The 25,749-nt window shown below is 39.5% G+C and overlaps 1 protein-coding gene across 1 annotated transcript; it reads left to right on the top strand.

Moving 5' to 3' along the window:
• Rsph3 (radial spoke head 3 homolog) lies at positions 1–25,255 on the top strand. The gene is given in 10 exon segments (XM_004648898.2): positions 1–369; positions 371–458; positions 461–563; positions 3,004–3,091; positions 14,392–14,533; positions 17,469–17,614; positions 19,348–19,551; positions 22,040–22,202; positions 24,319–24,405; positions 24,787–25,255. Coding segments are annotated over 10 exon segments (1,716 nt in total). The 3' UTR covers positions 25,113–25,255.
• The last annotated feature ends 494 nt before the right edge of the window (positions 25,256–25,749 follow it).

Genomic DNA, 25,749 nt, shown 5'->3' with positions numbered 1-25,749 from the left:
ATGCGAGGCTGCAGCCCAACTCCTGGCCAAGTACCGCCGAAAGCGACCAACAGCACGCAGCTCCCGATGCCGCCGGACCCGCCCCGCGGGCTGGGAGGCTGCCAAGGCGCGGGCGCGCCAGAGGGCGGGGAACGGACGGACCGAGCCCAGAACCGGAAGTGCCTCCCGCCGGAACTGCCTGGAGGTCCCGCCCCCACAAGGAACTTCGGTTGCTGGGCAACCGGTGCAGGCACAGCCTGCTGGTTCTGGGCTCCCCCGAGCAAGCTGGCTGTGGCTGCCACCTCCAGCGCTGGCAGCCTCCATTCCCCTCCATCTCTTTGCGTGCCGCTTCTGCTCGCGTCGCTAAACCCTTGCCGTTGGCACTACTTAACAGCTCTCCGCCTCCCACGTTTTCTTAGTGCCCACCTGCTGCAAAGCCCAGCTCCAGCACGGGCGAGGCAGTCGGATTCCGGACCCCGCCCGCCGGACCGCAGCTCTTCAGCCATGGCCACCTACACCTACACCAGCCGACCCCGGGCCCTGACCTGCCAGCGCCGCCGTTATCGGGACAGCCTGTTGCAGCCGTGAGTGACCAAACCAGCCCGTCTCCACTTGCACTCCGTCCTGGGGCCAGGTCCTCGCAGAAGCTGCCCACGCTGCTTTCTCTTGTCTACACTCTGCCAAAAGAAATTTCCTGCAGCCAATTACTCCTGGGTGCAGAGATGAAGCAAAAAGGAGCATGGGCGGCCTGTCTTAGTTCACTTTGGTGACACTGAGTTGATGGCGTGATCCATAACACGTACACAGATTGCCTTATTTCACGAAGTTTGGGTCAACTAGTGCATATGGAGGACTAGCCTCACAGCAGATGCCGCTGGAAGCATTCACAACATTTTCTTAATCCACAGAGCTGCCAGCTTGGTTTCATAACTCCATTATGCATATGAGGAACTGAGGCACAAACGTGTCAGACCCAACAAGTACAAATGACAGCCTCATAAAGGTCTTTCCACACTTGTTGTAGGGCAGGACTTAGGTTATTATTCCATGCATGGCGGCAAAAATTGTATTTTTACACTGATGAATATTTGCAAATGTTCAAACATCTACATTTAGAAAAGACCATACCCCTATTGCGAATCAGCAGAATTTCTTAAGAAGGCAAGCTGCAGGGGCGGGGGAGATGGCTCAGTGGAATAAGCGCTTCCCTGGCAAACGTGAGGGCCTGAGTTCAGTCCCGGGTCCGAAAAAAAAAAAACAGGCGCAGGCCATAACCCAGGGGCATAAGTTCCTGCCTTAGAGGTGCGAGGTCCTGAGTTCAATCTGGAGTACCAAAAAAAAAAAAAAAAAAAAAGAATAAGAAGAATATCACTTAATACCAATTGTTGAGGTGGTCACTGAACATCAGAATGTAACTAGTTTTTGATGTTCATTTTACACACCAAATCTAAATTTATAATTATCTTATTCTGACAAAGGTTTTTTTAGTATATTTCTAACACTGAGGAGAAAACAAAATAGAAAATTTTAATTGGAAGAGGGATTATTTCTTTTATGAAGATTCAATGTAAAAACTCTTTCCAAAAACACGTTTTGGTAAAATTAAGTGATTGCTCATAAGTCAATGTCATTAAATCATTGTTATTCAATAAATTAGAAATAAGAATGCATGCTGATTCATTTATGACAACTGTATGCTTAGTGGCACGGTCTGATGCAATAGGAAACATGTAGTAACAAACTTGAAATGGGGAAGTGGTAATTAAATTCTGAGTTTGCCTTCCAGTCATCCAACTGGATATACCTAAATAGTTTACAGAAGCTTTCTGAGCTAGACATAAAATAAAATTGGTATGTGGCTCATTCCTGAAGCTTTGCAAATGGATGGGATCCTCTAAGGAATAGGCAAGGTAGAGCCTTGAGGACTCCTCTAGTACACAAGGAGCCACAAAGCCTGAAAAAGAACAGCCAGGGAAGTAGCAAAGCACAAGCAGAGTGGGTGAAGAAAGAAATTAAAATTTGAAAAAGCAAAGAAAAGAAACACAGAATATGTTGGCATCGCAGGGAAATAGCACTGACATGAACAAATGCCCCGTGGAGCTGAATACTGCAACAGGCCGAGTAAAGTGAGACGGGAAGCATGTCAGGACGTGGCCTCAATCTGTGAGAAGCTAGCACAGTATGCATCATTTCTGCTAGTGTGCTGCTAGTGTGGGTTGAGGTCTGGCTTCACAGTTATTAATAGGTTATCTTTCTAAGGACTTAAAATATCAGCTGTGTATTTGTGGTTTTGACCATTGATTATTCTGAGCCCTGAAATTAAAATTTTATTAGTAGTTCCAACAGTACCTTTTAAACATCTTTGGATTTAAAAAACAATGAGGAGGGCTGGTGAGATGGCTCAGTGGTCTAAAGCACCTACTTAGAACAAGCTTAGCAAAGCACAGGGACCACGGTTCAATCCCCCAGCACCACATGCCAGCCAGCCCCGCCCCCTCGTGGGCTGAGCTGGCCACACACACACACACACACACACACAAATAAAATTTAAAAATAAAAAAAAATAAATAAAAAACAATGAGGAATCTGACTTGTCATATTTTTAGCCTGATTATTTTCTTTGCATAGCTTTTCAATACTCAAATCAAGCTTTTCTGAGTCCTTTAAATTAAGTTCTTTCTCAGATGGCCATTTTCATATTTATTAAGTGAAATAAGATTACAGATCTACAGGCTAAGTCCAGCTCTTCCACTTACTAGCAAGATGACTTGGAGTCCTTTTCCTCTTGTGTCAAATAGGAATTATCATTCCCAAATCAAAGCTTGTTGTGAGCAGTAAATAAAATAGCAATGTAAAGGAGCCTGGCATACAGTAAGCATTGCACAAATAGCTGTTTGTCACCTTGTTTTATGGACTACACTAAAACATACATCTGAATTTATCTTAGTCTAAATCATATTAGAAATGAATTTTCTTCAGAGATAACATAGATAAAATATTTACTTAGAACTTGTTATTTTACAGAGAGGAAGAGCCTGTGCGTTACGGAAACATAATGTATGACAGGCGAGTGATCCGAGGCAACACATACGCGCTACAGACAGGGCTGCTGGTAAGCACGTTCTGAGTAGTCTTAACAGAGCCCTCTCACTGTCCATGGGGAAGCATCACTTTGTGTATTTGTGTTCATTTCAGAGCCATTGCAGACTAAAACATCAATAAAATGAAGTAAAATTGGATTACTAGGAAAATTGAATTTTAATAAAAGATATGCAGGGGCCGGGGAGATGGCTCAGTGGAATAAGCACTTCCTTGGCAAGCGCAAGGGTCTGAGTTCAATCCCCGGTTCTGCAAAATACAAAACAAAACAAAAAAGATATGCAGGGACTGTTGATGTATCTGGTACAGTGCTTACATAGTGTCCACAAGGCCCTGGGGTTTTGTCCCCAGCACCATGGAGGGGAGGGAAATAAACCACAACAAAAATACACACACACACACACACACACACACACACACACACACACACACACACTTTCTCCAGTATACCTACTAGAAGCTTGAGAGAGGCCATTGTTTAATACAGGCATACAATCTCAGTTCTGGAGATTACAGCATTGTTGGTTATAGAACAATATGAATGTACTTAATGATATTGAATTCTTTACATTATATACATTTTACCACATTTAATAACCTTAAAAGCCCTAATTCTTTATTAAATTTAACAGAACTGGAGCAAACTGCTCTGGAATTTTCTGTAGTTGTTGTAGACCTATTTAAACATTCCATAAAGCAGCACTAGTCTGAGGACCACACCTTGAGTAGCTCTGTCTGCTACATTTAGATTTGTTTAGCTGTGTCACACCTTAATTATTATACTATTATAGCTTACCATAAATATAAATAATATCATTTCATCAAAAGTCAGAGTTATACTTAATTCAATCAGTACATATTTACTGAAATAGGTCCTGTTCTGGGTACCTAGGAGACAGCAGTGACTAAGACATGGTATCAGATTACACTTAGTGATTTCTTTTTTTTTTTTTTGGCAGAACCAGGGATTGAACTCAGGCCCTTGCACTTACCAGGCAGGCGCTTATTCTGCTGTGCCATCTCCCTGGCCCACTTAGTGATTTCTTGACACAGAAATGAAATCTAGTTCATCTATAAGCAATGGGGGACATGGAAGTACCTACACAAAATGGTCATAAATGGAGTGTCCGTCTGAAGCAGTCACTCCCATAGCTCACTCTGCATCAGGATCGCTGGGAAAACTTAATACAAACATGTATGCTTCGCCCCTACTCTGCATCTCCTACATAAGAACTTGTATGGTAGGACCCAAGAATATGAACTCTTTGATACAAGGACTCACTACGCAGTTCAGACTCATAGTGATCCTCCTGTCTCAGCCTCCCCAGCACCAGGATTACAGCTGTGTGCCATGCAGGAATTCACGCATTCCTTCCCTCTTACAGCTTGGGGGTTTGGGAGAGAGTGCAGTAACAGAACAAGCAAACAAATATAAGATGCAAACCAGAAAGTAAACTGGCTAGGAACTTTTTAACTTGAGTAATCTCATGTTCCTCACTTGAGGAAGGAGTCCCTGGGTTTTGTTTTTGCCTCTTGCCTCTCTTGTTTAGTTAAGCCTCCAGAAAAACCAAAAACCTGAAACTGCCAATAGGCACAACCCCCAGAAAGGCCTGCTTCCTCTTGCCAAAAACTAGGAAAGGGGCAACCTTGAAGATCAGAAAAATACTTTCGCAGGCCGGTCAGATAGCTCAGCGGACTAAAGCTCCTGGTTAGGCAGATGTAGAGACCCAGGTTCGATCCCCAGTGTGCCTTGCCAGGGCGTGCTGAGACAGTAACTAAGACTGGGCTGGCATGGTGGTGCATGCCTGTAATCCCACCACTTGGGAACCTGAAAACAGGAGGATCACTGTGAGTCCGATCTGTGTAATGTGGCCCTGTAGACCCTGTACTAAATATGTAATAATAAAAAAATATACTTTTGATAACACTGCTACCCAGCCAAAAGTAATGGAAAAACTGAACCACTCCTCACAGGGCCAGGGAGGCTAGGAGGAAGCTGCACTTCTGTCCCCACGTGGCAGCAACAAGACAGTGCACATTAGTCCTCTGCTTTGCCCCTTGAGGCGGCGTCAACAAGGGTGGAGAAGGAAGCTGAATCCCCCTCACCCATGGGCAATGAGGTAGTAAGAAATGGCACTGAGCCCTTCTTTTTCTGGTGGTATCAGCGGAAGCAGCGAGGAGAAACATTTTCGGTTCTGTCCAGCAATGAGAAGGAGAACCGAGAAGCAATGAGAAGGAGAACCGAGATTGGATGAAGTAGTGTTGGGACAGTGCTTTGATCGCCCTAGAGGAAAAAACAGAGAGACAGACAGACATGGCCCATCTTAGGGAGCTAAAGAGTAATAACAAAGGGTCTGCTCTCATGTTATTGGAATCCAGAAAGACAAGAGAAAAAGTATGGGATGGAAAAAAATATTTGAAGAAATGCTGCCTGAAAACTTTAAAATGTGGTGAAAGATCTACATGTTCAAGAAGCTAAGTGAACCCCAAAGATGAAAGAGGCATTCTAAGCCACAGCAGAACCAATTTCAAAAAGCTAAAAACAGAAATCTTGAATTGGATAGCAACTGTGAGAACAGTGTGAGAACAGTGTGAGAATAGACCAGCCAAGACGGCCAGGCTTATGTAAAGGCAACATCATGTGAATTTACTGTGCCTGCATCTCAGGTAAACAGGGTGAAAAGGCCATCTATAAGGACCAAAGATGAGCAGGCTTTTTACAGAGCTTGAAAGAAGGAAGGGCATTTGGTGGGAAGATCATAGTAAACATCAGTGGTCCAGAGTTCTTTAAACGTCCAGGGCCTCAGTGGACAAAGTCCTCAGGGCATGTGGTATAAATGTTTGGGTGTCTTCAGATAGCCCAGTGCTTGGAAGATTTCATGCTCCAGCTTAACTCTTTTTGTTTGTTTGTTTGTTTGTTGTACTGGGAATGGAGCTCAGGACCTTGTGCTTGCCAGGCAGGCATTTATGCCACTGAGCTATATCCTTAACCCTCAGCTTACCTCTTTTTGCGACATCCTGTGTTTGCTGAGGGCACTAGTGCTGAGTCTCTGCTGAGAACAATGCCTATTCGGGCAAGCAGGATGGGTGCTGAGGGAATCATGCTCGAATTGAGTCTGACAGGAATGACATGTTAATTGTGGAAAACCAATGGTTTGAATGACAGCAGAGTTCTCACCTGAAACATGAGGCCAATCCTAAAAACAAAAGACCATCAAACTGTAATTCTAGTCCAAGGAAGTGTGGCATTGGAAACTATGTCAAGGGGGATTGAGACTGCTACACCTCAGGTGAAGGGGAGTTAAACTTCTATTTAAAACTGTAGCCAGGGAGGTAGCTCAGTGGCATAAGCTCCTGCCTGGCAACTGCAAGGTACTGAGTTCAATCCAGGGTACCACCAAAAAAAAAAAAAAAAAAAAGTGTGTCTAGGCAACATACAGTCATAGGCATTCACTGGGCCTACAGAATGGTAGGAAAAAGAAAATAAATGAGAAAGAAAAACAAAACCAAAAAATGGCAGACTAAGCCCTAACATAGTAGTAATTAAATGTAAATGGGTTCTACATAAAGCAACCAAAAGCTCCAACAACAACGATAATAATATAATTCAACTATATATTATCTGTAAAGAAATCATTTCAGTTACTACAGTAGGGGCTAGCGATATGGCTCGGTGATGCAGCACCTGCTTGGCAAGTGAAAGGTGTTCAGTTCAGTTGCTGGTACCTTAAAAAACAACAAAAAAGATCAATTACAACAGTGTAGGTAGGTTGAAAGTAAAAAGATGAAAGAGGATACACAGTACCAACAATCTTTTAAGTTACTATGGCTGTATTAATATAGATTTCCAAACAAACAAGACTGTGAGCACAAAGAGGAAGCTTATATGATGTTAAAAGGGTCATAATATATCAGGAAGATAAATCCTAAATTCATATATCCCAGACAACAGAGTCTCTAAGTACATGAAGCAAAATCTAAAAGAACAAAAAGAAAGACATATACATACAAACCCACAATTTTAGTTAGGGACTTCAACATCCCTCTTTAGTTAGGGACTTCAACATCCCAGCAACTCATAGCTGTCAGGAGAAGGAGTGTTCTATAGAGATGATTTCCTGAGTCATAGAACAAATGTAAATATATTTAAAAAGACTGAAATCATGCACAGTGTGGTTCTCTGATAATAACAATGACTAGAAAATAATAACAGAACAGGAAGATGTTCATACACTGGGAAATTAAACACGTCTACATAATTCGTAGGTTAAAGAGGACAATGTATCAAAATTTGTGGGATGTAGTTAAAGCAGTGCTAAGAGGAAGAAAAGGCAAGGCCACAAATCAATGACCTAAGCTCCCATCTCAGTGAACTGGATAATTAAGAGCAAAATAAACTAAGGGCAGGTGGAAGGAGGAAATGAAGAAAAAAATAAATAACACTGATTCTCTGTACAGATCAAAGAGGTTGAAAACCTCTAGCTAGACTGACTTTAAAAAGATTAAAGACAAAATAACAGGAGTGAATATCGGGGGATATAACTGTAGGTTCTGTAGCCAGTAAAAGATGAAAAGGATAATAATGCAGCATTACTAAAGAGACAGATGAAACTAAAAGTGCTTTTTTACTGCTGTCTACTGTTACACTGAACACAAATATTTCCCCTCTGTGATCCGAAGGTTTTCCTCTACATATCAACCAAGTAATTCTCCCCCTTCTTCAGTGGACACCCACTAAGTAGCCTTTAATTCCATTTAATTCTTTAACTGCCTGTCTGAAGACAGCATCAGATCCCACAGGTTAGGGACTCAATGCCACGAAACTACCTCTTCTACTTAAAATGCCAGTGGCAAGCAGAGAATGTGACCTATACTTCTGACCAACTGCTATAAGTTGGAGTTCCCATGGTGCCCTGCTTGGTGTCATTTAATTTGGTACAGTGATTCAGAACTCAGGGAAACACTTTCTCACATTTTCCAGGATGTTATAAAGTATATTTCAAAGGATATGGATGAGCAGTCTGATGGAAGAGAGGCACAGAGGAGGGTATATGGAAAGGGGTGCAGAGCTTCCACGACTTCTGTGTGCTGTCCTCCAAGTACCTCCATGCATTCAGCTACGAATAGCCCCATCTGAATCCTGACCTTTTGTTTTGTATGGAGGCATCATTACATAGGTATGACTGACTGAATCAACTTAACCTTCAGTCGCTCTCTCTATCACAGGAGGTTGAAGGATAACAGTGAAGGAACGAACCCCTCTAGTCATGCCTTGCACCTTCTTATTCTTTTTTTTTTCCACTGTTTAAGGAATTTTTATTAAAGCAAGAATTTTATAATCCAAATTACATTTCCCTGCCCAGTTATCCATTCTGTTCCTTAGAACAGAACTGACATCCTGAGCTATGCCACAGTAAAGAATTATAAAATTAAAGAAAGAAATCCTTTAAATTTTTGTACATTGCTGAAAATTCTTTTCCCAGGGTCTATAAAACATTAATTTGTTTTTATATTTTACTTTTTTTCTGTTTTGTTTTTAAATCAAATAATCTAGGACTAGCACTGTTCACTAGACCTGGCATTTGCTCAGTATGTAAGGTTCAAGATTTCCTTTCCTTTTTTATTTATTTTATATTTTACATTTTTTTTCATAGTTATTTAAAGTTTTTCGATGTTTAGATATTTTTCTTCAGTGAAGCACAAGTTTCTTTTTCTGGTCCCTGATCAATTTTAAACAGTTGGAACTCCAGGGGCACTGTCGTTCACTGCTTTCTGGGCAGCCTCTTTAGCTTGGTGGAATGTAGTACGGCTACGGCTTCATCAACCTTAGAACAGAGAGACTCTGGAGACTGAAGCATGTGAAGAAGTTCTGAAGTATCAATCTCCAACAACATGCCAGTTTTGCCAGCAAGAGTAGGGGTGCCTTGCACCTTCTGATAACCAACCCCTAACCTGAAGTTTGCTAGGGACCCCTACCCACCCATCATCTCAATAGCATCCAAAAGACAGTCTTGTAAATCTAGCAATTCCAGGGGTTTTAGAAGTTACATGCAAAAAAAAAGAGAATAAAAAACACAAGTGTATTATGATCAATCACAACATTATAAATGTAGACAAATAAATGCACAATGTAAATACAACATAAATTTAAAGGGCCAATTCTTCAAAATATAAGATTATCAAATTTACCTAGTCTAAAACAGGAGATCTGTGGTACATGCCTGTAATCCTAGTGCTTGGGAGGCTGAGACAGGAGGATGGTTTCAAGTTCAAGACAAGTCTGGGCTACAAAGTAAGCTCAAGGCCAGCCTGAACTACACAGTGAGACCCTGTTTCAAAAAAGACAAAAAAAAAAAAAAATCAATAAACAGTAAAACGGAAGTTCTAAATAGTCTTATAACTATTAAAGATCTGAATTTCTAATTTTAAAAATTTCTAATTTCTAAAAACCTTCAGACCAAGATCATTTCACATGAGAATTCATCCTACCAAGTACTTAAAGAAGAATTAGCACCAGTTCTACACAGTCTCTTTCAAAAAAATAAGAGAAGCACTTCTAAATTCATTTTTGAAGCTAGCATTATTACTCTGATACCCAAATCAAAGACAGTATTTGAACTAGAGTTCCAACAACATCACAAGATACACAATCAAGATACAAAAAACCCCAAAACCTTGGACCTGAACTTCCATGCAAAAATCCACACCAAAATTTTAGCAAACAGAATACAGCAATAAATAAAAAGTTATATATCATGGACCAAGTGGAATTTTTTGCAGGAATGTAGTAGTATTCCAACATTTGTAAGTCAGTGTAATCAGCCACTGGTTAAAGAAAAAAATCTCATAATCACATTCTTTGATCAAAAACCAGGGCTGGGGAGATAGCTCAGTTGGGCTGGGGAGATAGCTCAGTAGAATAAGTGCTTGCCTGGCAAGTTCAAGGTCATGAGTTCAATCCCCAGTACCACCAAAAAAAAAAAAAAAAAAAAAACAGTTGAATGAAATTCAACACTCATTCATGATAAACATAGCAAGTTTAGAATTGAGCAAACACCCCTCAACCTGATGAATATTTATCTGCAGCTAATATCTCAGAGAGAAGTTGACTGCTTTTTGCCTAAGACTGGGACCAAGGCAAGGATGACACTTTCACACTCTTATTCAACACAGCGCTAGAAGTTCCAGTCAGTGCTCGAACCAAATTTAGAAAGAAAGAAGTAAAACTATACCTAACTCCAGGTGACCTGATTATTTACATTGAAAATCCCAAGGACTCTACAAAAACAGATTCACAACTAAAGTTCCAACAACATCACAAGATACAAGCTCAAGATACAAAAACCAGTAACATTTCTGTGTACTAGAGAGAAACATAATGAAAAAGGAAATTTAAAATATGATACCATTTGTAATCGCTCCCAAAAAATTGAGGTAAATCTCACAAAACATGTATAAAAACAGGAAGATAAAAATTACAAAAGTCTGATGAATAAGGCAAAGAAGGTGGAGATAAATGGATATACACATGCTCAGGTTGAAAGGGTCACCATGTCAAAGAGTCACCACATCACAATTCCCAAAGTACAGATGCAGCTCAGGGATGGAGCACTTGCCTAGCAAGCAGGAGGCTGTGGGTCCAATCTCCAGCACTTTCTCTAGAAAATGTTAATTTCCCCAAGTTTGTATACACGTTAAGTATAATTTCTAACAGAATTCCAGAAGATTTATTTAGATCTTGACAACCTTTTTTTCTTTCTTTTTGTTTGCATGTGTGCATATGAGTTACTGGTAAACAAACTCAGGGCCTCATGCACAGCCTGAGTTACCCCCATCAGCCCCAGACAAGCTTATTCTAAAATATATGCAAAAAGCAAAAGCACTGGAAGAGTTAAAACTATCTTTCTTTCTTTTTTTTTTTTTTCAGAACCAGGTATTGAACTCAGGGCCTTGCACTTGCCAGGCAAGCACTTGTTCTACTGAGCTATCTCACAACCCTTAAAACTATCTTTAAAAAGAAAAATAAAGAGGAAAGAATCACTCTGTCCAATGTTAACACTTTCTAGATAAATCTAGTTGTCAAAACAGGATGGTTTTGGTGGGGGATGGTCACATGGGCCAATGGAACAGATAAAGAACGTTTGGCTTGTTGTGTGGCTGTAGGGCTAAGCCAGAACATCATAGTGGCAGGAGTATGTAGCCGAGGACCTACGTGCCTTCCTACACAGTCAGGAAGCAAAGAGAGAAAGCACCAGAGAGTACGGGACAAGATATAGTCCACAAAGGAATGTCCCTATGACTCACTCCCTTCAGCTAGGACCCACCTCCTAAATTTCTGTCACCGCCCAATAGTGCAGCCAAATTACAGACTCATCAGTGAATTAATCCACTGATAAAGTTAGAGTCCTTAGGATCCAGTCACTTTCCAAAACACCCCACTTCTGAACACATGAGTTTTCTGAGCAGCAGTTTAGATCCAAACCATAATACACTAGTTGTACTTTCAAAGGACAAGTGATAAACAAACTGATATGTCCTTACCATCAATTGCTACATAGTAAATCTAAAGAAGAAGAAAAAAAAAAAAAAAAAAAAAAAAACTCAGACTACTCCCAAGGGTTTATTGAAAAAGCCAATCTCAGTAGGCATGGTGTCACATGCCTATAATCCCAGCACTCAGAAGGCTAAGGCAGCAAGATCACCACAAACTCAGGGCCAGCCTGGGCTACATAGTGAGTTCAAGGCCAGCCTGACTTACCTAGTAAAAACCCTGTCTCAAAAACAAAACAAAAAAATTGTAAATAAGCCTATCTCAAAAGGTTACATTTTATGATTTCTGGTCTATAATGTCCCCCCCAAAAGCTATTTATTTGTTATAGCTGGTAGAGGGATTTGACTGTTGCAGACACACACACACACAGAGAAGATCTGATCTGATCATTACAAATTACATAGATTAATATATCACATTATACTCCACAAACATGTACAATGACTATGTACCAACTGAAAATAATTTTTTTAATAACTGTGGAGATGGAGAACATAATACTGGCTGCCAAGGGGCAAGGGTGGGGGGGAGACTTGGAAATAAAAGTAAAGAACGGGGGCCGGGTAGATGGCTCAGTGGAATAAGCGCTTCCCTGGCAAGCACAAGGGCCTGAGTTCAATCCCTGGTTCTGCCAAAAATAAATAAATAAATAAATAAATAAATAAAAAATTGAAAAATAAAAGTAAAGAACGCCTGTGGGAGCATCCCTCCATGACGGTACAGGTCTATGCCATGACTGGGGGTGTGGTTTCATGAGTCCACATACGGGGTAAAATCACACAAACAACATATAGAGACACGGACACTAATCGATGAAGATCATGATTATGAAAACCAAATGAGCTCTGTAAACAATATTTTCCCCTGTTTATTTCCTCACTTTGGTGTTCTGCTGTATTAGATAACATTAGAGGAGGAGCATTAGGGGAAGTGTATGAAAGGTACACAGACTAACTCTGTTTTGGTGATCCTGTGCGTTATTCTAAAATAGAACTTTTTTAAAAAGTATTTTAACTAGACCATGTAATAGTTCAGGTAGTATATTTCTAAAATGATCTTCTTGCACTTAACACCCTATTGTCTTGAGAGCTGAAATTTATACTTCTATAAGAAGAAAGTGGAAGTAAGACAGTATTAATAAACATATAGAATAAATATACAAAGAAAAAGTTTGCACTGAAGAATCCCAAAATGATAACAATAATTGTATTAGACAAATTGAATTACAGGTAGTTCTTTATTTATCATGTGGTTTTACGATTTTATAAGGAAAGGATGTGATAATTATAAAAGGAAAGAATTGCTCTATGTCAAATATTGTGTTAAGTTCATCATATTGTCTTCTGAGTTGTTTCTTATAACCTAAACCTTAGGTAGATTTAGTATTCTTATCATGCAGAAAACTATCTAAAATAACTTTGGTTGTTACTTGAAGCCTTCCTAATCCTAGTAATTAAGAAATTGAGAAATTGGAATTTGAACTTCAGAGACAGTACTCTCATTTACTCTGTACAATGCAAACATGGAAAAAAGTTTATGGTAGATAATATTAACTTAAAATGATAATATAAAGCATGGCATGCAACTTCAGAAACTGTTGCATTTAAATGGTCTACAATCCTAGGTAATATTCTTATTTTTTAAAGTGTTGTACTACAGCTGAGCTGTAAAAGGCTCAAGTCAACAATTTCTGACATTGCCAGGCATGCAGATAACCCACTACTATTACAGACTACTGGACTTTATTGGACTACTTCGCTGAATTCATGCATCTACAATATATGAATGGCAATGGAATACCCATCTCTGACAAAAGTAAACAAAAAGGGGCATATATATATGTATATACAAAATAGCACAGATATACAGCTACTTTCTCTTAGTTCAACAAGAAGAAAGCTTTGAACTAATAGTGTTTACAAGATGCAGACAAGAGATCATGTCTGCATCTTGTACTATGAATAACTACTACAAAGACAACAATAAGCAACGTATTAATTATTGTAACTGTCCTACTAACCTGTTTTGAAACTGTCTCATTGCTACTTCTTTCTCAATAAAAATATTTTAAAAGTTATACTACATTGTCATTCCCCTTAAAATGTGTTTAGGATTCTACACACATTTAGAATTCTAAATGTTTATCCATGTGAAATACTTTCACATATTCCTTCTCAATTGACTTTGAGATAAGATAAGCAAACTAAAGAGAATGATTACAAAATAAGCTACAGATATCACCTAAGAACCTCCCAGTGCCACAGAACTGCTGTGACCAGTTATATACAGAACCCCTACATCAGCTTATTTTTTACACTTGGAGGCTTATTTCTGAGGATGTTTTTGTTGTGAGCGAATAAATTTTTAAGGGAATTCTGTTCAAATGAGATTCAAATTTTAAAAGTCTTGCTTTTCAATTTCCTCAGTTTTCATCAAAGTCCATCTAACAGGTTAGTCCTATGAGTTTCATGGGAACCAAGGAGGTTCATGGTAAAAATGTTTGAGTGAGGAAAACACACGTAATTAGATAGGAGTCTGCGCCCATTTATCCCAGTCATGGGCGTACTCAGAGTAACTTTCATGCTTTGTCAGACACCTGCATAGTGCCTGACAAAGTTCCCAAAAATATTTAACCGTCAAGTCACTGATCATCAAGAAGCATTATAACATTGCTTCACTCCTATCCCGCTGTGGAACGGGCAGGTGTTACATACTTTGAGAAATATGCACTGACTGTCAGAAGCCTTTTCTGTCCCTCTCAGCCTGGGCAGCCTGATCCCGTTGATGCACAGAGACAGCAGCAGGCTAAGAAACGGGCTCTGGCCAAAAAACGAGCTCAAAATCAGTTCAGATCGCGGACACCGGAACCCGTAGAAGGCAGGAAGCACGTGGACGTGCAGACAGGTACGTGATGACACCGTGGTTGGTAGTGCGCCTCCTTGAGTTACTTCGCTGTTTGTGTCTGGTCATTTTCCATAAGGCTTTCTTTACTTATGTATCTGTGGTGCTCTCTGATCCTTCCCAATCTTGCAACAGGAAAGTCTATTCCTTCAACAGAGACACAAGCTGTGTATTATTATTATTATTATTATTATTATTATTATTAATTATATTAGATATAGCTAGAAGTATGGGATCGGGTTAAAATAAGAGTTTTATGACCAAATTAAGTCTTTATTTTTTTATCCTTCTCACGTATACTATTTCAAACCAAGATTGTTTGCTACAGCCTAGAATGAATCAGTGTTCTTTTCTTTAATTTTTATTACCACACGTATGTAAGTTGACCATCATCTTAGGGACTAGGTCCATGTATTAAGGTGCCACAATTCTTTTTATTCCCCTTCTTCTCCCCCCATCTCCTATCATCACTAGATTCTTTTCCCATTTGCAAAAATCTATCTCCTTGTTTCCTATTTTTTTAATCTTTTTTGATTATTTATGCTTTAGGTTTATCATATAAGAGGAGAATAACTGGGGCTAGAGAGATGGCTCAGTGGAATAAGCGCTTCCCTGGCAAGCTCAAGGACCTGAGTTCAATCCCCGGTTCCACCAAAAAAAAAAAAAAAAAAAAAAAGAGAGAGAGAATAACTAAGTCAAATGAAATTTATAGTCTTAATTTTTCTGAGGAATCCCCATACTGATTTCCATAGTGTTGTACCAATGTCTTGGTTACTTTTTCCTCATTTCTGGGACCAAACACCTGATACCCAGAATTAAGGAAGGAAAGGTTTATTTAGCTCAGTTAGTGGAGCTTTCAGGCCATACTCAGCTGGCTCCCAGGCAGAGCGGCGTATGGAAGATGGCAGCTGTTCATGGAGTGGAAAACAGCAGAGAGCAAAGGGTGGAACAACAGCTGTGGCAGCAGGCAAGCCTCTCTCTCTTCCTTATATTGTATTCAGGAGGTTCACCCCAGGGTGGGTGCAGCACTCGCACCCATAATCTCAGCATTGGATCATGAATTAATCACAAACTCTAGAATCTGCCCCATGACTGTGTAAGACTTTGGGAGGACAACTAGACACAAGCCATAACAACCAGGTCAGAGTCTCATCAACAATGTAAAAGGTTGGTGCTTTTTTGTTGTTGTTGTTCTTTTTCTTTTTAAAGCTAGGAAGAAATTATTAAAACAAAGAAAAGCTTCTGTCTAAGAGAAACAGAAAGGGGCCTGAAAAGTAGGTTGCCCTGATCTATTTTTCTCTATATACTCAAATCAATCTTGTTTTTATTAAGACTTACAGGAGAGGAAAGCAGTGTATCTTTGTTGTTGCATTTTGACTTTGAAAGGAGTAAGCGCACTGAGTCATCTGCCTATCACACCATCCTTTTTTGTTCTCTTCACTTTGTGTGGGCTCCAGGCCACATGGCAGCTTCTAAGGCAGGTGCCAGGGCTTTCTGTTTCTCTCTCTGTTCTCTGTTGTTGAGACTTACCTGGACCTACAGGATCTGGCTGTGTTGTTGACAGAATTCTTGGTCATCTGACAGTACTTGGCATTTCCCTTTGATGAATGTGACTTTTTAAGATTCATCTTGTACACTGCCAAGATCATGAGCAGGTTCACCAGAGTTATTTGTGTAGTAAAAAGAAGAAAATCATTCTTTGGTTTATACTATGAAAATATTAAGTGATACAATAGCCACTTTTTGCTTGGGCATTTCCTCAGAAATTATACTAGGTCCTTTGCTTCTCCATCTTCTCTATTCTAGCAAAGACTCCATGCCACAGGTATTACTTGTAATCCCTTTTATACATGGAGAGACTCAGGCACAAAGTGGATGGATCTTTGGTTAGTCCTGTGTTTGACATCTAACTCCAGCACTCCTGTGTATCACACAACACCACATCACCACTGCTTCCCCTAAGTCATTGCTAACAGAAAATTTGTTTTCATATAGCTGTTTATAATCAGTAGAATAATATTGTGATATGCTGATTGAATTTTTTCAATAATCTGAGGGTGTTTTCATATATGTATAGGTTTACTCTCTTATGACTCAACTACCTATGTCTATCATTAATTTGTTGTTCTCTATTACACTTTGCATCTTCTATGTACGCCAAGGGTCTCATGTTCTTCTTTGAGAACTTATTTGAGGTTCTAGCAGGGGGATGCATCTACTATATGCCCTTGACTGAGGAACGGGTCCTCCTCCATCAGGGTGGTTATCCTCCTCTCAGAGCTTGCTGCTTCACAGCTTCAGCAGAGACACACCCGGAGAGGTGAGGGAGGAAGGGGACACCTTGCTAGCCAGTCAGATCAGCCAAATGAATCCTGGTGATCAGTGGGGTGACAGATGTCAGAGCCGGTTGCCCTCTCATCATCCTGTTATTGTTCAGTTTTCTAATGCAAAACTCAGTAATTTCTAGACATTTAGTAAATTTTCTAGCCTGCCTGATCATGATCTTCCAAATGTCTTACTTCTTCACTCAGTATATGAACTGAACCCTATATTCAAGCACTGAGAGTGGACTTATCCTCTTTTTTTATGTATTTAGTATAGGGTCTACAGGGTCTCACTACACAGATTAGACTTGTAGTGATGCTCAAGTTTTCAGCCTCCCAAGCACTAGGATTACAGGAGCATGCCGCTACGCCTAGTCTCAATCACTGTCTCAGCGTATCTTGGGGGCAGGGCCAGCACAGCAAGCCCAGGATCAAAGCCCGGTCCCTGCATCTGCCTAAACAAGTGCTTTCATCCACTGAGCTATCTGGCTGGCCCCTAATGGACTTATCTTCTGATTCACTCAATTCTGCTTAGAAGGAGCTGAAACTTCAAATACAAGTATATTTGAGGTAGACCAAAATGTCAAACACAGTGTCTATGTCATTATTCTTAGACTTATATCTTGAAGAAATTGCTGACCGCATAATAGAAGTTGATATGGAATGCCAAACAGATGCATTTCTCGACAGACCACCAACACCACTTTTTATTCCTGCCAAAGCTAACAAAGATGTGGCCACTGAAATACTAGAAGGAGAGGTAAGAGCACCTCTTCACTTCCCTCTGTCGTTATAAGGGAGGTAAAATTGGGCTTAGGAAAAGATTAACAGAGGCAAGAACTACTTCACAATAAGAAAGATTTTAGTTTTCGAGGTTCTTTCCAAATGTTATTGTAATAATTTTATTCTGTAGTACCTAAAAAAATTTTAAATAACTTGTTTTGCTATTTACTCTTTGCTTACCAAAAATAAATTATTAGACATAGTTTTAGAATCTTTCTATATTCTATATATTTGTTTAATATATATATATATATATATTCATAACATAGGTTTGTACAGTATGAGAGAGGATAATATCTCTGGCATAAGAGACTCTAGTCTTGGTTGCTTATGAGTTACATAATTTTTATTGAAGATACTATCTGTTTTTAAAATCTTAATTACATTTTCCTATCAATGTGGAATGCATTAAATTTATTAAATTAAAGAAGGCATTGATTGTATACATAACGAGCTAAGTGAGATTTAAAATATGAAGGAACCTAGAAGAATTTAATTTAAATTTGGGAATAAGGGCCGGCCAAATAGCCCAGTGGATCAAAGCGCCTGTTTAGGCAGACGCGTGGGTGCCTGCGCCGGGCGCTGGGGTTTGATCCCTGCTGCGCCACGCCAGCCGGCACCGCCCGTGGGAGCACTGAGGCAGAGACTGAGACTCGGGGTGGTGGCGTGCCTGGAATCCCAGCGGCTGAAAACAAAAGCATCACTACAAATCTAATCTACATAGTGAGACCCTGTACACCCTGTAGACCCTGTACTAGATTCATTTATTAAAAAAAAAAGTTCATATTGATGAATATATAGGCTTTTCCCCCCATAACTTGGCTTAATAGATTTTTATCTATAAATAAAATGCTGCTTTTGTACTTTGCAGGGTTAAGGATTAGAAACCACACTTAATATACTAGCACAGTGTTTGACGCATAGACAGCAATCTTGTAATACTCTATTATTGCTCTTCCACTCCCCCTTTCTTACCCTTCACCTTCCCCCTTCCTACCCTCTTCCCTTCTTCCTACTCATTCTTCCCCCACTTCCTCCTCTGCTTTCTCCTACTGTCTTCCTTTTTTTCTCTTTTGTAATACCAGCAACTGAACTCAGAGCCTTGAACTGAGCCACATCCCCACCTGTATTACCTTTTTATTTTTTATTTTGAATTCCCCAAACTAACAACGAATTTGTAATCCTTTTGCCTCAGCCTTCTCAGTTAACTGGAATTACAATGTTCTCTATATTTTTATCTTGTTTTGACCATAGAAAAATTCCTTTTCATGTGTGCTCATACCTAATTATGGATTATTACTTAAATGATCTGAATTACAGGATTTATAAAATACATGTATTATATGAAATTCAGTTCTTACAAGTAGAAAGTTTAGAAATTAGCTTCTTAATAGACTGTTCCCAATTCTGTATAAAAATACAGTATTGTAAGTCTATAAATGTTAAAGACAGTTTGAAAGTATGTATATGTCATACATTCATTTCTCTGGAAGCAAGGAGCAGATTTAGATAACTATTAAAAATAATTTATTTTTCTAGCTATATAGGATAGAAGCCAGGAATTCTTTGTTATTATATTTAGTAGTTTACAGAATTAATTTATAAATAAAAGTTCAAAAATCCTTTAAAAAAACCAATGTTCTTTGTATTCTTTATAATTTATTTGCACTTAGTTCATGATTACATTGCTGTCTCCTCTTGTGTGTTTAGCTCTTTGATTTTGATCTTGAAGTTAAGCCAATGTTAGAAGTTTTGGTGGGCAAGACGATTGAGCAGTCGCTACTAGAGGTGATGGAAGAAGAAGAGCTGGCCAGCCTGCAGGCCAGCCAGTATGCCTACGAGGAAATGCGCAATGTTGAGTTGGCTGAAGTCCAGCGACTGGAGGAGCAAAAGAGACGACACCAGGAGGAAAAAGTACTGATGCTATGAATTTTATTTTTCTTAGTTGTGTACTGTTGTTGTTGTTGTTCTTGTTCTTGTTCTTCTTCTTGGGACTGAACCGCAGTGACTCCCACATGCTAGTTACATCCTGTGTCACTAAGCCATATCCTTTGCCTCTTAGTCTTTTGGATACTTTACATATACTATGTTCAAAGTTACGTATGCTAGGTCATAAAACTGAAGATCTTTGAAAATCTGTTAAAAAAAATCTTTAATATTTGCTGCTCAGTTCTCTCATTTAGATTATAGATCTTTCATGGATTGACTTGACATTTTTTTTAAATTTCAGCTTACATAAAATATATCTAAATTGAGTTCCTAAAATTTCTATGTCCTAACTGGAAGATACAATTAAATATGGGGCATCATAGAGAAAGAATTATATTGATGTGTCACAATTCACTGGCAGAAAGATGAAAGGAAGGAAAAAGTAAGGTGTGTGGGGATTTTCTGAAGATTACAAATCCAAGGACTAAGATGGAACTCTGTCTGCTTTTTAGTGGTCAGACCTTTCTCTGTACCCTTGGAAGAACTCCAGAGCTACTTGAGTCCTTGCCAGTATTTTCCAGAGTATAGGTTTTACAAACCTTCAGTATAACAAAAATTTTGGGGCCAGGGAGATGGCTCAGTAGAATAAGTGCTTGCCTGGCAAGCGCAAGGGCCTGAGTTCAATCTCCGGTTCCACCCCCTAAAAAAAAATTAAAACTCAGGTTTTTTAAATATATCAATAACTTGCAGGTAGGGAGCTCCGGACTCAATCATCTTTGTGGCTTTCTGATTCTAACAATGATTGTTGTCTTCTGTTGTACACCAAATGAATCAATTAGGAAGCAGCACCTGCATGTCTGAAAACCAATTAAGATCATCTCCCAAAGGCCAGTCTTACTATGAAGAATACCTGGTTTGTTGAGAAACTCGACTTAATACTTAATCAACTGAACTTTAAGTTTTATTCCAAAATGAATAATGTTTGCGCTCGCTTTGGCAGCACATATACAAAATGAATAATTTTGCAAAGAGCATTGGGCTTATGGTAAGGACTGTACAAATCTAAGACTTTGCTTACAAATATAAAACAAACACTTACCAAAAAAGCTTTATTGATGAAATCAGTGAAATATTTATTAAAAAAAAAAAAAAAGTTTCTTTACCACTGGGAAAAAAAGAAGAATATAAATGTCCCAGATTTACATTTGTTTTAAACTTTGAAAATAGATATAATTTTTAAAATATTAATGCTTGTTTCTATGTGGGAGTAAAGAAGATTGTTCATTAGTTTTAGTTTATCAAAAGGAACCAGCAACAAAAGATAAGCTTTCATGATGTTCAGAATTATTTCAGTTTTATGAATTCAGAAATTCATAAAATATGTAAGGGCCAGCGAGATAGCTCAGCTGACTAAGTGCTTGCTTAGACAAGTTCAGGAGCCGGGGTTTGATCCCTGGCACTGCATGCTGCGCCAGCCCCACCCCCTGGGCACGCTGAGCTGACAGTGGAGTCTGGGAGTGGTGGTGCACTCCTGTAATCCCAGCACTAGGGAGGCTGAAAATAGGAGGATCACTACGAGTCCAGTCTGCAGAGTGAGACCCTGCACACACACCCAAAAAGCTGTGTGTAACTGAATTAGTTTATTGTCTTAAATTCTTTGTTATCAAAGCAATTATAATTTTCATATCAGTATTATTTTATGGTAATAGTAATAAAAAATACGCATATCATTATACTTTTGATAGTACTCAAACAACCAAGTGTATATATTTTGAAGTTACTTTCCATGAAAATGGGTCAGAAATGAGTTTTAATTTAAATGCCGTTAGACCAGGGATTTAGCTCAGTGGCATAAGCGCCTGCCCAGCAGTCACAGGGTCCTGAGTTCAATCCCTGGTACCAAAAAGTAAAATTAATTGATTAATTAAACACCACTATTTTGCTTTGTTTTGTTTCTTTTGCAGGGCTGCAATCCAACCCAGGACCTCATAGGTGCTAGATAGACACTCTAATCCCCAGCTCATGCTCCATCTTTTATCTTTATGAATTCAGTACCCAGTAACTGATTTTGTTATGTTGTTTTGTTTGTTTGTTTGTTTTGTATTTTAGGGAAGGGCCTACAGGGTGTACAGGATCTCACTATGAGATCGAACTCATAGTGATCTGCCTGTTTACATCCTCCCAAGAGCTGGGATTACAGGCGCGTGACACCACCAGCAGGCCTGGGGATCGAATCCCCAGACCCTGTGCCTGCTTGCAGGCACTTTAACCCACTGAGCTATTCGGCCAGCCGTAGTACCCAGTCATTGTAAGTCATCGAGTTCTTCACAAAAAATCAGATCCTTAATAGACACCTTGCTGTCCATTTGCTTTGATAAGTCCAAATATTTTGACTGTGGACTTCACTAGAGTCAGTATCTGAGGCGAGCATGCTACCTGAGTGCCCATCAGTGATCACGTTTTCCTCTTGCAGGAGCGTCGCAAGCAGCAGCAGTGGGACATAATACACAAGCAAAACGAGACGGCGCAGAAGGTGGCGGCCTGTGCGTTTGCGCAGCGCTACTTGGCCGACCTGCTCCCGTCCGTGTTTAGCAGCCTCAGGGATAGCGGCTACTTTTACGATCCCATTAAAAGAGGTTGGTGGAGATTTTGTTAGATTTACTCAGTTGTAATAAGCATCTTCCTGGGGACTGGTGAGATGGCTCAGTGGTCTAAAGCACCTACTTAGAACAAGCTTAGCAAAGCAAAGGGACCGCGGTTCAATCCCCCAGCACCACATGCCAGCCAGCCCCGCCCCCTGGTGGGCTGAGCTGGCCACACACACACACACACACACACACACACACACACACACACAAATAAAAATTAAAAAAAAAAAAAGTAATAAGCATCTTCCTGATGGTTCAAGTTTCTTTCACGTCCATCTTTATTAGACTCGTTTCTGAAATGAAAGTTAATTATATTTACTATTACTAAAAGAGGTTTATTACAGTATCCTATAAATATATGTCATTAAAAAACTAAAATTGAAAATTTCTAAAGTAGCATATTGTAAAGATTTCTTTATTGAGACATGCAAGATTGGATAGTAGAAAGAAACATGGGCATTATGTCAGGAAGGCTTGATCCTATCCTCAGCATTACATAGCTTGATGACCTCCAGTTTCTTCATGTGTGAAATGAAATCTTCAAGTATATGAAACTCTTTATAAACAAAGTGCTCTGTGTGTAGAAAGCACAGTGCATGTGTAATAGTTGCTGTAACTTTTCCTCCGAACTGATTTTCTGTTCCAATCTAAAACCCTTTGAGGGCAGACGCTGAGATCATTGATCCATTTAGTTAGGGACTGACACCGTCCCAGGCACTACGGTAGGCATCCTGGTCTCTGCCTTGATGGAGCCCACAACCTGGTCGCCTCCCCGCAGCCAATCCATCCAAGTGAAGGGAAAGAGGTGACCTGTTCGCTCTGCCACCATCCTTAGTCTAGAAAGCACGTACATCTCCAGTACTTGGTAACCAAGCTCTTCCTCACTGGCTAATAATATTTTGTGCCAGGTGTTACTTCTGTAAATCATCACTGCTTACATATTCAATTCTGTACATAGAATTACCTCTATTCATAGACACAAGGTAATAAATAAATGCTATTACTTTACATTTATTTCATACTTTTCCAATTTATGCAGTGTTTTCACAAGTGGCATCACTTGATCCTCCCAGTATCCCTGTGAAGTAGACAGGGCAGATTTAATCATTTTTTGGAAGTAAAAAGTGAAGCACCAAAAAGTTAAATCCTTGCTCCCAAATAGTCAGCAGAAGTGTTAGTCCTACTGTTCTTTCTGTGCTTCTACCCTATCTTCTTAGAGTCTAGTTAGGCCTCTTACAGCTAGACACAAGGATCAGTAGCGTTTTTTCTATCATAGATCATTTAAAATTTTGCAAGTGAAAATCATGCCTGAGACTAAGATATTTATAGTAACAGATAATACTCTATCACACTCTCCCTTATTACCATATTAAAAAATATCAATTAGATGCTTTCCCCCCCAAAAAAGCTATTTTGAAACTTACAATGTTATACCATTATAGGCCATGTTTTTAAATCCTTCCACAATAAATTGTTTCCAATGTTAGCAAACTTTTTGCTAATGAAAACACTTGATTTCTAACCCTATTCTAGAAAACCACCTCCTCACAAGCCTTGGCCTGCATCCCATCTGCAACCTGAAACCTCATTAGTTTCCATTAGGCCCTGCTCCTCTGATGACGGCCTTCTTTGTCCTGGAATGCTCCATTTCAGATTTGTGTCACATTGCCTTGGAATTCTAACAGATCCACATTCTCCTTCTGCCTGTACAGACTGTTTCAAATTGTACAATGAAGCCAACTCTGACATCCTTGACTCCAAGGAAGGCCTCATAATTTTAAGAATATTTTATTGCAATAAAAAGAATTTGACCAGAACATAAAGACTATGGCAAACTTTATATTATGTGAGTCTACTTAACATTTTGTATTGGAAAAAACAATATAGATGAATTTGTTAATATTAGGGGCAAAGCACATTCTTCTGATTTAAAATGATTAATAAAAATAACTTAGCAGGGCATGGTGGAGCAACCCTGTAATCCCATCACTCAGGTGGCTGAAGCAAGAGGACCCCTGTGAGTTCAAGACCAGTCTGAACTCATAATGAAATCCTGTCTCAGAAAAAAGGAGAACAATGACAGTGATTTTTTTTTTTATTACAGATATTGAGATAGGATTTCTCCCATGGCTAATGAATGAGGTTGAAAAATCCATAGACTACAGCATGGTAGGAAGAACAGTGCTTGACAGTAAGTTCTTTTATTTTCTTTGAAAGTCATCACTAACATTTCAGTGGAAGGAATAAATTAAAGAAAGATGTTAATTTTACAGTTTTAATAATTAAACTTTCAGTATAATTAACAAAGAAATAAATTCTTCCTCTCAATATTTTTTTTATTTTCTATAGTTTTATCAATATCTTCTGCCATTACTTTAATTACTTTATAAGTGGTATTCTGTTCAAACAAGCAAAGACTATGATCTGTTTTCAATGCATTGCTACTGAAGTTAAATGTGATGACTTTATAAAAGGTTATAGTGTGGGGAAGGGAGGAGGCCAAGGAATGTTTTGTACTAATCTACAACTTATCTCAAACATGAAAACTCATAATGAGTTTTGTACTTCGCAGTGTTGATTCGTGACGTGGTTGAAAAAAGACTGAATAGTTACGAGCATAAGGACGGACCTCCACCTTCAAAATGGGAGGATAGGCCTGATACTCCTGGAACACTGAGAGATTCCTTAGCACGCTATGAACTCCAAGAGCCAAGCACACTGCAGGCCCCGTGGCCGGTATCAGACACAGAGTACCTGCAAACAACAGCAAGTGACAGAGGGCCACCAACCCAAGAAAGGAAGCCCACAGGAGAGGAAGAGCTGTTGGGGCAGGAGGAAGACTCAGAAATGAGGCTATCCTTCGAGATGGATGACCCAGGGGGCATGCCAGAGCTGTGAAACCCATCAGCAGCCAAGGCAACAGCTCCCAGTCAGGTACTGGGGCAGGAGGCCCCATGGCAATAGCAGTCGCACTGCATCTAGTCAACGTGCCTTCCTGTCTATGGACTGAGTATATCAAATGTGATAAAATAATAAAATTAATAAACATGACACTTGAACTCATTTATTTAATACTTAAGGCTACAAATTTCTAATGAGAATTATCTTTAATTTCTAGCTTCCCACTACCACTGGATATAATTAGCAAATATATTTTTCTTTAATTCTCCTAATTTTGGTAGCATTTAGCTGCAGCACTCACCAGACTTTGATTATACATACCTCAGAAAGATACAAATCAGGGACTGGAGAGATGGCTCCGTAGAATAAAGCACTTGCCTGGAAAGCCCAAGGACCTAAGTTCAATCCCTGATTCTGCCAAGAAAAAAAAAAAAAGAAAGATACAAATCAAAGAAGACTTCCAGAACTGTTTCAGAAGGTAGTAAGAACAATAGCATAGGGCTGGAGAGATGGCTCAGTGGTCTACAGCACCTACTTGGAACAAGCTTAGCAAAAGCATCAGGGACCGCGGTTCAATCCCCCAGCACCACATGCCAGCCAGCCCGCCCCCTGGTGGGCTGAGCTGGCCTCTCTC

The sequence above is a fragment of the Octodon degus genome, unplaced genomic scaffold, assembly GCF_000260255.1.
Source record: "Octodon degus isolate 3935 unplaced genomic scaffold, OctDeg1.0 scaffold00024, whole genome shotgun sequence".
Lineage (NCBI taxonomy): Eukaryota > Metazoa > Chordata > Mammalia > Rodentia > Octodontidae > Octodon > Octodon degus.
The sequence above is the reverse complement of the archived record's forward strand: the minus strand, read 5'-3'. Positions and strand labels throughout refer to the sequence as shown.